The 16,491-nt window shown below is 57.4% G+C and overlaps 2 protein-coding genes across 2 annotated transcripts; both read left to right on the forward strand.

Moving 5' to 3' along the window:
* The first annotated feature begins 3,353 nt into the window (after positions 1-3,353).
* On the forward strand, positions 3,354-12,622 carry TXLNA (taxilin alpha). The gene is given in 12 exon segments (XM_038757859.1): positions 3,354-3,467; positions 4,807-5,053; positions 5,759-6,118; positions 6,360-6,451; positions 8,819-8,989; positions 9,384-9,578; positions 9,827-9,946; positions 10,214-10,288; positions 10,428-10,520; positions 11,766-11,861; positions 12,319-12,447; positions 12,449-12,622. Coding segments are annotated over 11 exon segments (1,689 nt in total). The 5' UTR covers positions 3,354-3,467; positions 4,807-4,842; the 3' UTR covers positions 12,596-12,622.
* Positions 12,623-12,834: 212 nt separating this feature from the next.
* Positions 12,835-15,734, forward strand: LOC119938738. The gene is made up of 3 exons (XM_038758641.1): positions 12,835-12,852; positions 13,336-13,949; positions 15,101-15,734. The coding sequence occupies exons 1-3, from the start codon at positions 12,835-12,837 to the stop codon at positions 15,258-15,260; spliced, it is 792 nt and encodes a 263-aa protein (XP_038614569.1). The 3' UTR covers positions 15,261-15,734.
* The last annotated feature ends 757 nt before the right edge of the window (positions 15,735-16,491 follow it).

Here is a 16,491-nt window from a genome sequence, read left to right on the forward strand (position 1 = left end):
ACATTCCCAGCTCTTAAGGAGTTCATAATCTATAGTGGGGAATCGGACAAATGGTTTACAAATGCTTAAAGAGCAACTTTCCTTCCCCTATAACATTTCTAGGGCACCCCTGGGCAACGAGTTTATAGTATATAGGGATTAGCCAGGAGCCATGGTTCCTGTCTTCAAACAGCTAAGCTGATAGAAAAATAATATCTAGACACAGGGTGAAGTGACGGCCGGTAATTTTATTTGTAATTTGCTTTAGTGTCTGTCTCCCCTGCTAGATTTTCAAATCCTTGAGGCCAGGGATCCTATCTACTGTTCATATCTGTTGCCGAATTGTGCTTTCCAAGCGCTTAGTACAGCGCTCTGCACCCAGTAAACGCTGGGTGAAGTGACGGCTGGTAATTCTATTTGTAATTTGCTATATTGTCTGTCTCCCCTGCTAGATTTTCACATCCTTGAGGCCGGGGATCATGTCTACTGTTCATATCTGTTGCCGTATTGTGCTTTCCAAGCGCTTAGTATAGCGCTCTGCACCCAGTAAATGCTGGGTGAAGTGGCGGCTGGTAATTCTATTTGTAATTTGCTTTAGTGTCTGTCTCCCCTGCTAGATTTTATAATAATAATAATAATAATGGCATTTATTAAGCGCTTACTACGTGCAAAGCACTGTTCTAAGCGCTGGGGAGGTTACAAGGCAATCCGGCTGTCCCACGGGGGCTCACAGTCTTAATCCCCATTTTCCAGATGAGGGAACTGAGGCCCAGAGAAGTGAAGTGACTTGCCCAAAGTCACACGGCTGACAATTGGCAGAGTCTGGATTTGAACCCATGACCTCTGACTCCAAAGCCCGTGCCCTTTCCACTGAGCTACGCTGCTTCTCTGCATTGCCGAATTGTGCTTTCCAAGCGCTTAGTACAGCGCTCTGCACCCAGTAAACGCTGGGTGAAGTGGCGGCCGGTAATTCTATTTGTAATTTGCTTTAGTGTCTGTCTGCCCTGCTAGATTTTCACATCCTTGAGGCTGGGGATCGTCTGTTCATATCTGTTGCTGAATTGTGCTTTTCAAGCGCTTAATACAGTGCTCTGCACCCAATAATAGCTCAATAAATACAATTGAATGAATGAAATGAATACTAATTCTTCCTGGCACCCAACACATTGCTCGGCCCCCGAGCGCTCAATAAATGTTATGCATTGATTTATCTGCTCTCATCTCCCTTCTCCTGAGGGGAAGATTGTGAGCCTTTGTAATCTTTCCAAGGTCCCTTCAAAGCCCTACTGAGAGCTCACCTCCTCCAGGAGGCCTTCCCAGACTGAGCCCCCTCCTTCCTCTCCCCCTCCCCTCCTCCCCCTCCCCCCGCCTTACCTCCTTCCCCTTCCCACAGCACCTGTATATATGTATGTACGTATTTATTACTCTATTTTATTTGTACATATTTATTTTATTTTGTTAATATGTCTTGTTTTGTTGTCTGTCTCCCCCTTCTAGACTGTGAGCCCGCTGTTGGGTAGGGACCGTCTCTATATGTTGCCAACTTGTACTTCCCAAGCGCTTAGTACAGTGCTCCGCACACAGTAAGTGCTGAATAAATATGATTGAATGAATGAATGAATGAATGAATGAATGAAAGGAGCTAGGAAGGGAAGGCTTCCTGGCCTTAGGACAGTGCTCCACATACAGTAAGCACTCAATAAATACGATTGAATGAATGAAAGGAGCTAGGAAGGGAAGGCTTCCTGGCCTTAGGACAGTGCTCCGCACACAGTAAGCGCTCAATAAATACGATTGAATGAATGACTGAATGAATAAAAGGAGCTACGAAGGGAAGGCTTCCTGGCCTTAGTCCAGTGCTCTGCACACAGTAAGTGCTCAATAAATACGATTGAATGAATGAATGAAAGGAGCTACGAAGGGAAAGCTTCCTGGCCTTAGGACAGTGCTCCGCATACAGTAAGCGCTCAATAAATATGATTGATTGATTGAATGAATGAATGAAAGGAGCTACAAAGGGAAGGCTTCCTGGCCTTAGGACAGTGCTCTGTGCACAGTAAGTGCTCAATAAATACGATTGAATGAATGAATGAAAGGAGCTATGAAGGGAAAGCTTCCTGGCCTTAGGACTCTGCATACAGTAAGGGCTCAATAAATACGATTGAATGAATGAATGAATGAATGAAAGGAGCTAGGAAGGGAAGGCTTCCTGGCCTTAGGACTGTGCTTCGCATACAGTAAGTGCTCAATAAATACGATTGAATGAATGAATGAATGACTGAAAGGAGGTAGGAAGGGAAGGCTTCCTGGCCTTAGGACGGTGCTCTGCACACAGTAAGCACTCAATAAATACGATTGGATGAATGAATGAAAGGAGCTACGAAGGGAAGGCTTCCTGGCCTTAGTCCAGTGCTCTGCACACAGTAAGTGCTCAATAAATACGATTGATTGAATGAATGAATGAATGAAAGGAGCTAGGAAGGCTTCCTGGCCTTAGGACGGTGCTCCGCACACAGTAAGCGCTAGTAAATACGATTGAGTGAATGAATGAATGAATGAAAGGAGCTAGGAAGGGAAGGCTTCCTGGCCTTAGGACAGTGCTCCGCACACAGTAAGCGCTCAGTAAATACGATTGAGTGAATGAATGAATGAATGAAAGGAGCTAGGAAGGGAAGGCTTCCTGGCCTTAGGACAGTGCTCCGCATACAGTAAGCGCTCAGTAAATACGATTTAGACTGTGAGCCCACTGTTGGGTACGGACCGTCTCTGTATGTTGCCAACTTGTACTTCCCAAGCGCTTAGTACAGTGCTCTGCACACAGTAAGTGCTCAATAAATACAATTGATGATGATGATGATGAATATGATTGAATGAATGAATGAAAGGAGCTAAGAAGGGAAAGCTTCCTGGCCATAGGACAGTGCTTCGCACACAGTAAGCGCTCAATAAATACGATTGAATGAATGAATGAATGAAAGGAGCTCGGAAGGGAAGGCTTCCTGGCTCCAGGCAAGAGTTAGATTGTCCTGAAAACGCGGAATTTCCCTCAGAATCGTCCTGAGGATCCCCGCGGTGTGGCCCGGGCCTGCAAAGCCGGCCCTGCCAGCGCCTTCCCGGCGGGTGGGAAGGAGCCGCGCGGGGCACGACGGGACTGGTAGTTCGGCCGGCCGGCCCGCCGCCATCTTCTCCCGGCAGCCCCCGCGAGCCGGCGGCACGCTGATTGGCTGAGGCCGGGGCGGGCCGTTGGGAGGGGGGGACTTCCGGTTGGGAGGGCGGGCGGGCGCGGCCGGTGAGGTAAAGGCGACGCGGGGCGTTGTGCAGGACTCTGCGCGGAGCGCTGCGCTAAGCTCGAGGAGGGGGGGCGAAAGGCGGTCAGTGCGCGTGCGCAGGGGAGGGGGAGGCCGCGGGTCCGGCCAATTCCTCTCGGCCACATCGCCTTTGCCGCCCTCCCCGTTTCCTGCCCCGCAGGCCGACCCTCCTTTTCTGAGGTAAACTCCCTCCGGGGAGGCGACGACAAGGCCCTGCTGAGAGCCCACCTCCTCCAGGAGGCCTTCCCACACTGAGCCCCTTCCTTCCTCTCCCCCTCGTCCCCCTCTCCATCCCCCCCCATCTTACCTCCTTCCCTTCCCCACAGCACCTGTATAGATGTTTGTACATATTTATTGCTCTATTTATCTTGTACCTATCTATTCCATTTATTTTATTTTGTTGGTATGTTTGGTTTTGTTCTCCGTCTCCCCCTTTTAGACTGTGAGCCCACTGTTGGGTAGGGACTGTCTCTAGATGGTGCCAAGTTGGACTTCCCAAGCGCTTAGTCCAGCGCTCTGCACATAGTAAGCGCTCAATAAATACGATTGATGATGATGATGACATTGGAGCCGAAGACCCGCCCGGCCTCCTGTTCAGCGCTTAGAACAGTGCTTGGCACATAGTAAGCGCTTAACAAACGCCATCATTATCATCAGTATTATTACTGGAGAAGCGGTGTGGCTCAGGGGAAAGAGCCCGGGCTTGGGGGTCAGAGGTCATGGGTTCAAACCCCGGCTCTGCCAATTGCCAGCTGGGTGACTCCGGGCAAGTCGCTTCTCCGGGCCTCAGTTCCCTCGGCTGGAAAATGGGGATGAAGACTGTGAGCCCCCTGTGGGACAACCTTTTTTTTATATATAATGGCATTTATTAATTGCTTACTATGTGCAAAGCACTGTTCTAAGCGCTGGGGGATACAGGGTGATCAGGTTGTCCCACGTGGGGCTCACAGTCTTAATCCCATTTTACAGATGAGGTCACTGAGGCGCAGAGAAGTGAAGTGGCTTGCCCGAGGCCCCACAGCTGACAAGTGGCGGAGCCAGGATTCGAACCCATGACCTCTGACTCCAAAGTCCAGGCTCTTATTACCTTGTATCCCCCCCAGCGCTTAGAACAGTGCTTGGCACATAGTAAGCGCTTAACCAATGCCACTATTATTATTATTATTATCATCTGCCACCTGGCAGCTGTTTTGTACCTCCCAAGCGCTTAGTACAGTGCTCTGCACACAGTAAGCGCTCAATAAATACGATTGATTGATTGTTTTCCCCGGGCCCAGGCATGGAAGCATCACTGCATCACCTGTGGCTTGACCCCTGGGGCCTTCAGCCTAAAAGACAGGTCGGGATCGGGCCATCCACAGCCCTATTGACACTAATTTAGTTAATGGGGTAGGGAGAGATTAGTACCGGTCAACCCCAGTGAGTCGTCCCATCGGAGCGGGGCGTTCTCCTCACGGGGCCCCAGAGACGACACCCCTCACGCGGTCGCTTAAAACAACCCGTGCTTTTCTCTTTGGAGGATTCGACCAGCTTGGGCCTCGGAGACCATCCCGCGATGAAGAACCAAGACAAAGGGAGCCACGCCGCCCGGCCGCCCGCGAGCCCGGCCAAGACAAACAGCGCCCCGGGGCCGGACGAAGCGGATCCGGCAGCCGCCGCCGCCACCGCGCCGGAGTCGTCGGGCCGGTCTGGGCCGGCCAACTCGGCCCGGACGACGGACGGGGATCCCAAAGGCCACGCCGGCCAAGGGCGGGCGAAGAACGGGGGTGGGTTTTGACTCTGTGGGTCGGAGTCTGGAGCGAGAGGGGCCGGGAGAAGGGGAGGCCGTCGAGGTTTGCACATAGCTGGCACGTAGCCAGGGCAAGAGGGGCCGGCGTTAGGGAGAGGTCTGAGGTCAATCGATCGGTAGTATTTATTGAGCGCTTGCCATGTGCTGAGCCCCGTACTAAGTGCTTGGGGATATACAGTGACGTAGGGCCTGGACGTGAGCCGTTTGGTTCGTTGCCGGGAGGCCTGTGGATTTTCCTGCAGTATTTATTCAGTCAGTCATATTGAGCACTTACTGTATGCAGAGACCTTTACTAAGCCCCTGGAAAGTACAGTTTGGCAACAGAGATAATCCCTACCCAACAACGGGCTCACAGGCCAGATGGGGGGGATACGCTGGAAGTCATGGGTTAAGGGGGCATAGATGGTGCATCTTTCCAACCGCGGCTGCTCACGGGCTCGCATTTTCCGTCCCTGGCAAGGTGCCCAGGGAAAACTCAGGCTTGATTAGAGGAAGTGGCAATAGGGGGTGGTAGCCACAACCCCCTCCCCGTATGGGAACTCATCTGTCACCAGGTCGGTTCTTCTAAGAGGTCCCTGGTTAAGATATTTGTGACTCACACGCTCTTCTAACTGTTGTGTGTTCCCAAGGGCCCGGAGGCCCCGACTCGTCCCTGAAACTCCTGTCCCAACTGTCCCCACAGCTCCGCCGGCCGCCGCGGGAGAGGGTAAGGCCAAGACTCCGCAGCCGGTCCCTCGAGATGTGGCGGAGGAGCTGAGCAGGCAGCTGGAAGACATCTTGAACACCTACTGCGTGGACGCCAACCAGGAAGGGCCCGCGGAAGACGGGGGCCAGAGCGAGCCCCCCGAGCCGGATGAGGCGGAGAAGGGCCGCGGCGAGCCGGTGCGGAACGGGGAGCGGGAGCCCGGGTGCCCCGAGGTCAACGGGGAGAAGGAGGGCCCCAAGCGGGAGGCCGGCAACGTGGAAGAGGTCCGAGCCAGCGACGAGGCAGGAGACCGAGACCACAAACGGGTGCAGGAGAGGAAGAAGGCCAAAGGGCTGGGTGAGCCATTTGGGGGCTTGAACAGAGTGCCAAGCATTTTGGCGGGTGGGGGTGGGGGTTTCCCTCTGCTCCGGGGAGAGGCGGATGGGGTGGCTTGAGTCCAAGGAACGTTTGCCAGGGAACTGCAGCAGGCAGTAATTAGGAATGGGGTCAAGGCAGAGGAATTGTGGCCATGGGGCTCAAGGGCAGTTGGGTGGTTGCCGTACTCCCTGGTCCCGTTTGCTTCTCGCCGGCTTTGTAGGGAAGGAGATTACGCTGCTCATGCAGACGCTCAACACCCTGAGCACCCCGGAGGAGAAGCTGGCAGCCCTGTGCAAGAAATACGCCGAACTGGTCAGTGCCCTTCGTGCCCCGCCTTCGTGCATGCCCCCAGAAGGCGGGGAGGGGGGATTTGGGGACGGACCCCCAGGTGGGCCAACCTTCACCTCCGTTTGGGAAGAGAGATGGGTCATTGTGTAGATTGGAATCCAGGGGAGCAGGCCGAGGCAGGAGCTGGTTTCAACGCCCCCAATCCCAGAGGGAGAGCTGGGGCGTCTACACCTCAGGTGGCTCGTCTGTCATTTGAAGGGGCGGCCTGGTCACGAGGGGGAAAGTCTGAGGCGTGGAGCTGTCCGGGCGGAACCATTCTGAGGCGCGGTGGGCGGTTCAGGATCCCCCAGCTCTCTTGAATGAGCCCCAAGTCCTGACGACTTGCTTGATTCATTTATTCAGTTGTATTTACTGAGCACTTACCCTGTGCAGAGTACCGCTTTGTACAGTGCTCTGCACACAGTAAGCGCTCGATAAATACAACTGAGTGAATGTACTAAGCGCTTGGGAGAGTTCAGTAAACAGATCCATTCCTTGCCCATAATGAGCTTCCACCAACTCTGGTGGTCTGCACACTTGCTCTGTGTGGCAACCTCAGGGAGTTTGAGTCTGAAGGGCTCTGCCTCTGGCCTGCTGGGTGACCGGGGTCCGGCTTCTTATCCTCCCTGGGCTTCAGTATCCTCAGACCCTAGTCCTCCATTCCTCTGAGGCAGTGAATCCCACATTGGGCAGGGACTGCGTAGCTCTGACAGGGTGCTGTGCACAGAGTGAGCGCTTTAGTGAATTATCTTAATTAAAGCATCCCATGGGCGTGTTTGGTGGATCTCTGGGCCGCCATTAGAGAAGGGTAGCTTTGGCGGGCTGTAGCTTCTGGGTGACCTGCCCAGTCAGGTTGAGGGTTTCCAGCCCAACTTGGCTCTTGTGATTGGCAAGGGAACTTGCCAACTTGTACTTCCCAAGCGCTTAGTACAGTGCTCTGCACACAGTAAGCGCTCAATAAATATGACTGAATGAAAAGGGAAGGATTGTGGACCCGATCAAGTCGCCCGCCGGAGCCGACTGGCCTTCTGTCACCGGGTAGGGCCGGACCACCTCGAGGCCCGGCGACTCGCCTTTTCCTCAGCTTCATCTTTCCTGCCAGTGCCCAGGTTGCGGTCTGAGGACGGCATAGAAACAGCATGGCATAGTGGCTAGAGCACGGGCCCAGGCATCAGGAGGTCATGGGTTCTAATCCAGGCTCCCTCATTTTTTGGCTGTGTGACTTTGGGCAAGTTACTTCACTTCTCTGTACCTCAGTTACCTTCTGTGAAATGGAAATTGAGATTGTGAGCCCCTCGTGGGACAGGGACTGCGTCCAACTCGATTCGCTTGTATCCTCTCCAGTGCTTAGTACAATGCCTGGCACATAGTAAGCGCTTAACAAGTACCATTATTATTATTGTTATTATTATTCCATGAGGCCGAGGCTCCCCTGGAAAGTTGGGAAGGTCAGCTGGGCTCTCTACATACCACTTCGTGCACGGTTGCCCAGCGCTGTAGGAGAAGCATGGGAAAAGACAGTGTTGCGAGGACGATAATAGTGATGTTGATTGAACGCTTTCCGTGTGCTAAACGAGGGGTAGGTACAGATAGGTTAGTCAGATCAGACACAGTTCCCGTCCAACCTTGGGACTCTCAATCTAAGAGGGATTATTCCCATTTTCCGGTGGAGGCAACAGAGGCCCAGAGAGGTTCAGCAGCTTGTCCCAGGTCACCCAGCAAGGCCTGTGGCAGAGCCAGAATGAGGACCGTGGGTCTCCTGATTCCTGGTCCCGTGCTTTCTCCCCATCCCTGATCCCCAGAGTTTGGAGAAGGGGGATTCTCAGAGGAGTCCCTGCCTCCTCACTTCCCGTCCCTCTGCCTCCACTGCCAGCCGAGTACTAAAGGGGCAGGTCCGTGCTACTTATTGTGGCCAGCCACCAGATTCTGTGCCGCTCGATGTGCTCTGCCACCGCTGGGCTGGGATCACGGGTGAGGGCCACCGGACGCTCTGGCCACGAGCTGCCCGGGGCCAGAATGGGAGAAATTCCACCGCTGTTTCATGGTAACAGTGGGGTATTGGCGCTGCAGCCTGGGACTGGGGTTTGGGACCAGGGCCCAGTTTTGGTGCTTCCTGCCTGGGGTTAGGGTGCGCTTTCAAAAGTGCAGCTTCTCCCAGGCGGTGGCAGAAGCAGCAGCGGTTCTTTTTTCAGGCCAGTATTTCTCAGTTGTCATCATTCTGTAGGCAGCAGTGGCTCCCCTCTCCCGGTCCAGACGCCCATCCCGTCCCAGCCACCCAGTGTTTGCACCCTTCTCCACCCCGCGGCCCCTCTCCCGGTGGCTCAGCGTTGCCTTTTTCGACCTCCCGCCCAGCTGGAGGAGCACAGGAATGCCCAAAAGCAGGTGAAGATTTTGCAGAAGAAGCAGACGCAGCTGGTGCAGGAGAAGGACCACCTGAGGGGCGAGCACAACAAGGCCATCCTTGCTCGCAGCAAGCTGGAGAGCCTGTGCCGCGAGCTGCAGCGGCACAACCGCACCCTCAAGGTGAGGATCCCGGCCCCCCTGCCCGCACGGGACGGGCTGCCCCCCAAGCAGTTGAGCTCAGCCCCCTCCGTGGATGGTCCATCTCCATGGTATTGTGGGCCCACCCCACCCCACTGTTGGCTTCTTGGTGACCTGCAGACCGTGCTCAAGGTGTGGCCTGCTGGACCCGGGGGCTGGTTTCTGGGTTGTCCCGTTTGGGGGTGGAGGGTGGAGGGGCCGTGTCCGCCTCTTCAGGCGGGAACCTAGCCAGGTTGCGCGGAGTGACCCCAGATCCCATTCTCAGACTTCCAAGCCGCATGCGGGCGGAGGCGGAGGGGTCTGCGGGGCTTTCACCCCGGGGGCTGCAGCGAGGCCACACAGCCCCCTCTCTGACCGTGGTTCCCGGCCCAACCAGGAGGAAGGCGTCCAGCGGGCCCGCGAGGAAGAGGAGAAGAGGAAGGAAGTGACTTCCCACTTCCAGGTGACACTAAACGACATCCAGCTCCAAATGGAGCAGCACAACGAGCGAAACTCCAAACTGCGCCAGGAGAACATGGAGCTGGCCGAGAGGCTGAAGAAGCTCATCGAGCAGTACGAGCTGCGGGAGGAGGTACTTGCCCGGGCTCTCGGGGTCGTCGGGGGGAAAGGAGGGGTGGCCGAGACGGACCCGGAAAGGGCTCGTCTACGTCAGGTCAGTGATCCACGGCCACTGCTCCCTGGCTGCAGGAGGGGCCCTCTTGTTGTGCAGAGCTGTCCTTCCACCCGCCCTCCTCGGTTCTGAGGTGTCGAACTCTAGCGGGCCTCCTTCTCCTTCCTCCACCACCTCCTAACCTCTGGGCTCTTGGTTTCCCTTGGCAGCATATAGACAAGGTCTTCAAACACAAGGATCTGCAGCAGCAGCTGGTGGATGCCAAGCTCCAGCAGGCGCAGGAGATGCTGAAGGAGGCCGAGGAGCGGCACCAGCGCGAGAAGGACTTCGTAAGGCCCAGCGGTGGGCCCCGGAGGGGGAAGTGTCCTGTCCCATCTAGACTCCACCCCATGGGCTCCCTGCTTCCTGAACTGGGGGCCAGAGAGGCAAGAGTCAGGTGGCCACCCGCTAAGGCTGGTCAGCTCTTCGGTCCTCCCCGCTGGGCAGTAAGGTCTGGCCTGACTGCAGGGACAAAGGGGCCACTGAGACACTGGCTTTGGGGCTCCTGGCAAGAGAGTACATCGCCCGACCGTCCCCCGGTTGCTTCCCCCGAACAGCTCCTGAAAGAGGCCGTGGAATCCCAGAGGATGTGCGAGCTGATGAAACAGCAGGAGACCCACCTCAAGCAGCAGGTAAGGCCGCTGTGCTCCCAGCTCTCCTCCCCCGGCCATCCCTCCCCTCGCCCGCCACCCCCGGCCCCTGCTTCCCCCAAGCAAGGAGGGAAGTCGCACCCCATCCTCAGCTCCCGCCCCTCACCCCTTGCCTCTCCAGCTGGCCTTGTACACGGAGAAGTTTGAGGAGTTCCAGAACACCCTGTCCAAAAGCAGCGAGGTGTTCACCACGTTTAAACAGGAAATGGAAAAGGTAACGGGGGAGCCCTCGTGGAGGGGAAGGTGGGTCACGTGGGTGCTCAGATGTGTTGTCTGGCTGCGTGGCCTGCCCTTTGCCATGTGGCCAGGCCAAGGACTGGCAGAGTCCTTCGTGGATGCACCTCGGGCCGTTGCGGGGGATTCGCTTCCCCACGTTTCCCTCAGATTTCCACCAAGAAATGGGGTTGTGACACCCTTCCTCTCAGCACCGTGAAATTGAAGCTGTCTCCCAAGCGTTTAGTTCAGAGCTCTGTACACGGTAGATGGGAAAAGTTCATTAAGAGCAGGGACCGTGTCTGCTAAGTCGTGTTAGAGAGTAGTGGCTTGGCGAGGTCTCACATTTGGTTGTGCCATTCATGCAATTGTATTTATTGCGCGCTTACTGTGTGCAGAGCACTGAACTAAGCGCTTGGGAAGTACAAGTTGGCAAACACTTGTGCCAACTTGTGCCAGCCAGAAGGGAATTGCTCGGAAGACTGGACAGCCAGTGGCCTCTATGGGCTTGCCAGGCGGGGGAGGGTTTGGATCAATAGCTGGATCGGGAGTCCGTAATGGAGACCTAGAGCAGAAAGATGGGGATGTTGGGTTGGGGGTGTGCGTGACCCGTAAAAGAGGGCAAGCAGCCCCAGTTCCCCAGAGCCACCTGGGGCTCAGACGCAGGATGGAGACCAAATCCTGGGCCGGATGGACTGGTAACGACCTTGCCTGTGGCCGTGTCAGAGAGCAGCGGTAAGAGACGTGCCGAGCTGGCAGTGGTTGCATTGATTGAGTCTTCAGTGAGTGTGGTGTGCTAGTTTAAGTTCTTGGAAATAGCCCAAAATATGGCCGGGGCCTATTATTCCCCATCCCCGGGGAGCTTCTGCTCCAGGCGGGGAGACGAGACAACGCAGGATTCACAAGTGATCAAGATGATTGACTAACTGAGCAGATAGTTGAAAAAGCACACATCCGTCAGTGCCGAGGGTGGGAAGAAGTGAGTTCAGAACTGCTGGTGGCCCCTGTCCCGTCGGGCTCGGATCCGTGGAGGGCTGCGGAGGTGGTCCTTTTAGACTGTGAGCCCGCCCTTCTAGACTGCGAGCCCGCTGTTGGGTCGGGACCGGCTCTCTATGTTGCCAACTTGTACTTCCCAAGCGCCTAGTACGGTGCTCCGCACACAGTAAGCGCTCAATAAATACGATCGAATGAATAAATGAATGGCCCTCGGCCCCCTAACTCCACTTCCGTTGGTGGCACGACCCAGATGACTAAAAAGATCAAGAAACTGGAGAAAGAGACGACCATGTACCGGTCCCGGTGGGAGAGCAGCAACAAGGCCCTGCTGGAGATGGCTGAGGAGGTGAGCGAGACGTGGGGCCCTGTGGTGGCAGGAGGGCAGGTTCCGCGGGGGCCTGACCCCTTCTCCCCAACTCCCTGATCAGTCCTGCCCGCTTCACTGGGGGGACCCTTGGGGGTGGTGGAGGGGCGGTGGGGTGCCCAGGCCTCCGATTTGCGGAGGACCCAGGGACAGCTCTGCGATCGTGGGAGTCGCTGCTTTATCTTGGGCCACCGTGACGATCGGGGGACCTCGACCCGAGCCCCGAGGTTTAGGAAGTGGGAGGATGGTGGTGAGAGGATAGGGAAGAAAGGCAGTGAAAATCCCAAGCGATGACGGCTTCAAAAGAGCAAGAGGCAGAGCTTGCAAAGCCTTAGGGTCGGGGTGGAGAACGGAGCGCCAGCCTGAGGCTTGTGACAAGGGACCGTGGGCGGGCACCGTTCTCCGGGCACCGCTCACTGCCCGCTCGTGGGCTCCGTAGAAAACACTGCGCGACAAGGAGCTGGAAGGCCTGCAGGGGAAGATCCAGCGGCTGGAGAAGCTCTGCCGGGCCCTGCAGACCGAGCGCAATGACCTGAACAAGAAAGTGCAGGACCTGAGCGCCCAGGCCCCCCCCCCAGGACCCGGCCGCCGCCCGCCGCCCGGACCAGCCCCACGAGCCAGGCAGCGAGGAGCCAGCGGCCGACAGCCTTCGACAGCCTGGCCCGGGAGCTCCGGGCCAGGCAGGTACAGCGCCCGCCGCGCCCTCCGCGGACTAGACCCCGGAGGAGCCCGGGGAGGGTGGCCGGGGGGAGGTGGTCGGGCCCGCGGGCCAAGTCCCAGGGTCCCGGGGCTGCCCATCAGGCATCCGACACTTTCCAGGCAAGATGTGGGGAGGTGGTTTGTGTATATGTGTATATATACACACACGTATATTGTATATCTCTGTATGTATGTACACATATATATGGCCTGTGGGTATGTGTGGGGCCACCTGCCTTGGGCAGAGGTGCGTCAGATGGGCCTGCTGGCGTGTGTGCGTGTGTGTGTGTGTGTCTGTGGGCTGATGTTCTCTCTGGCTGTCCGGGGATCCGGGCCGGTCGAACGGTTTTGTCGCTGGGGGAACCTGGACGCTTCAGGGAAGAGCTGAGCTCTGGATCGGCTGCACCGGAAAAGCTGGCAGGCAGGTTGATCCGTGATCTGCTCCGTCGGCCCGCCGCCGGGGAGATGAGCTGAGCTCGTCTCTGAGTGCCCATTGGAGGAGTCCCGACTCGGGACTTACCCCCCAGTGGGTGTCCTTCCCCCTCCTCTCTCCCTCCCCGCCGCGGCGGGCCAGACGCTACCTGGGGCCGGCACGGACCGGGACACTATGTGGAGACGGGCGTTTGGACTTTTTCCTCGGGGTTGTGGGGAGGGGAGAGGCCAAGGTGTAGCCTGCCTGGGGAAGGATCCTTGAAGGAGTCGGGGGGCGGGGGGGGGGGCGGGGGGAGGGAAGGGGTGGGTGAGAGGGAGGGGATAGAGAGACTGTGGACTCTGGGGAAGAGCAAAGCATTCGAACCTGGCTCTCCGATCTTCCTCGGAATCGACGACGTGGATCTCCAGCCTTATCATTCACAGTTGCCTCTCTATCCTGCGTGCGTATGCGCCCGCACACCCACATGCACAAAGGATCGAAAAGAGATCATCCAAAGGTTTATTTCTCGAAGTTTACTTTTGCACACGAGCGTGTTTGAGTCGAGAACCGGAAGAGGAAGGGAGGAAGGAGAGCCGGTGCAAGGGGGTGTTCCCGGGAGGGAGCCCTCTCCCAACCGACGCCCGCCGGTTGGACTCCCCCGAGCCGAGTCGAGTGCGAGTCCCGGAGTTCAAGCCGTGGCCGGGGAAGGAGAGAGAGCGAGCGGCGGAGGCCGGTGGTGCCCGGGACGGGGCTCCGGCATCCCAGCCACCACCCCTCCCATCAGCCTCTCGTTCCACCGTTACCGCCGCCTCAAGGATCGGTCGGCCACTTGGGGACCCTGTCCCGGCAGGAGATGCAGAGCCGTGGACCCCGATACTCTGCCCTGCCTGGGTAGGGGAGCCGCCGCGGTCGCTGAGCAGAAACCGGGCCTGCTCCCCCGAGGAACCCTCCCGGCTGAGGTAATAGACGATGCAAGAGGCAATTGTATTGAATGTTGTTTCGACTGGGTTTTTCTTCCCCCCCACACATTCCCGGTGGAGGTGAGCCTGGCCCACCTTGGCTCTCCTGTGGCCCGGAGCTGGTCGCAAGCCCCTTCTACAAATAGTTCCACCTGAGCCCTTTCCCCATTCCGCCCTCCTTCTGGCCCGGAGGGTCACTTCCCCAACCAGCCAAGATGCTCTGGAAGTTGGGGTGCAGCCATCCCGCTCCCTGGAGGGGGGCCACACCACCCAAGTTCCCAGAATCTTCTTCCAACCTCCCAGGGCTCTGCGTCGTGGGGCCACGGAGACCAGAGTGCTGGGAGTTGGGAGAGAAAGAGGGGCCGAATGCAGGATTCTGCATCAGTACCGGTGGCGCTGGGGCAGCCCGGCACAGAGCATCTCCTGGCACTTTCACGGGCCGGAGTCTCAGCACCCTTTTCTCCACCCCCCCCCCCCGCCCCCCTCAACTTCCTATTCTCTCACAAAGTGACATTTTACCAAACGCTAAGGAGCACCATATCCCACCAAAACTTGTGTGGGAGCTTCTGTCGGAAGCCTCTCCTCGGGCCTTCTGGGGTCCTTTCTCCTCCGGGCAGGTTCTGGTCTTTCGTGGCAAGACGACAGACCAAGTCGGGCTTCCCAGATCTCACGGGAGGCCAGCCAGGAATTTCTCTTCCTGCTGGCACTTTGCATTCCGGGACTTTACACAGCCCCATAGCAGGTGGGGGACCGGGGGCAAGAGCTCGACGGCGGGGCCCCGAGTAGGCTCAGGTCCGCGCTGGGGACGTGGCCCTTGGGGCAGCTGGGAAGAGCTGCGGGCAGGGCGGGGGTCGGTATAGTTCTCAACTCACTTCTGCTACCTCTTGGAGCCACCGTACGTGTGTGCAGGGGGTGGGCTGGGCCACGTCCTGCCGGAGCCCCCAGACCCAGGCCACCGCTTCCCCGCCGGCCCCAACCACACAGTGACACTAGGGCTTCGGGGCGACCGCGGCCCGGGACTGACCGCCTCGAGCGCCGTAGTCATCAACGCCTCGTGGCAACCGTTTTCTCCCACCTGCCCGTTGAGGAGCAGAAGCCTTCTCTTTTTAACTCTCCTTCCGGCCCCCGATCCTGCTCCGAATGTTCTCCAGGCACCCCGAGACCTCCGCCGTGGCCGCTGACCGATTCCCCGAGTATCCTCAGGTCACCCTGGCGCGGAGGAGGCCGTGGGCCTTGGGGAGCTCCCACCGCCGCTCGGTGCTGGAGCAGCCGGGCCGGCATCGAGGAGCTCCCCAGGACGGGAGGCCGTAATTTTAGCGGCACCAGAGCTGGCCGCTGACCTCGATGGGGACCGGTAAACAGTTGGGGTCTTTTTATCCCGTCCCTGGGACTCAACCCCTATTCAACTCTTCCTCCACCCCTGCCGTTTGGTCCGGTGGAGAAGGAGGACATTGGACAAGAACTCTCTGAACGAGCCCACGGCCTTTTCCTGCGGTAAGGTGACTCACAGCGACAGCTTTGGCATCTCAGGTGGATCCAGAGGCTGCCGACTGGTGGGAATCCCACCTGCATCCCATCCGCTTCGAGTGGGGACCGGCAGGGACGAAGGCTCATCCGAACAGGTGAAAGGACCGGCCCGCCCGCGCCGTCCAGGCAGGGATGGGCTCCCCGCCCCTGGGCTGCTCTCGGCCGTGTTGGCCTCCCTCTCAAGGCGGTGGCTTTCACAACAGCTGGGCTCGGTTCGGGTGTATTTTAAACCACATTAAAAAGACTCTCTTGCCTTAACTCGTTCTTCGGTTCAGTGGCCCGGGGACAAGGCTGCTGCGGCCAAACTTGCCCTTGCCCTCCTCCACCCACGTCTCGTCTTTGCAGGACAGGCTGCCCCTCCCAATGGGGGAAAAAGAGGCAAGAGGGAGGCGCTGGGCCATTTGCGTGCTTGCCAGCTCCTTTTCAAAGCTGCTTAAGGTTTACTCTTAAGTCATTCATTCATTCAATCGTATTTATTGAGCGCTTACTGTGTGCAGAGCACGGTACTAAGCGCTAAGTCCCCTAAGGCTGTGGGTCGGGGTGGTCAAGATGGCCCGTACTCTGAGCCGGGACCGGCCATAGGATTGTTTGGAGGAAGACAAGCCCCAAGCTTCAGCCGTGAGCCTGGCGCTTATTACTGAGGGGGGTGGATCGGAAACCACAGCGTGGGGGGTGAGGGGAGAGTCGGTCTGGTGGGGGCAGAGAGGCAGCTGGAAGACCTGACGTGGCCTGGAGCCTCCTTGTACATCCCTCTGCCTCCAAGGGTCGGTTTGAGAGAGGCAGCGAGGCTGATGGAAAGGGGCTGAGATTTAAAAAACGATAATAATAAAGTGCTTACAGAGAAACAGCGTGGCTCAGTGGAAAGAGTACGGGCTTTGGAGTCAGAGGTCGTGGGTTCAAATTCCGACTCCACCACTTAGCTGTCTGACTTTGGGCAAGTCAACTTCTCTGCACCTCAGTTACCTCGTCTGTAAAATGGGGATGAAGGCTAAAGAGCCCCCCGTGGGACAATTTG

Source organism: Tachyglossus aculeatus, chromosome 16, assembly GCF_015852505.1.
Source record: "Tachyglossus aculeatus isolate mTacAcu1 chromosome 16, mTacAcu1.pri, whole genome shotgun sequence".
Classification (NCBI taxonomy): domain Eukaryota; kingdom Metazoa; phylum Chordata; class Mammalia; order Monotremata; family Tachyglossidae; genus Tachyglossus; species Tachyglossus aculeatus.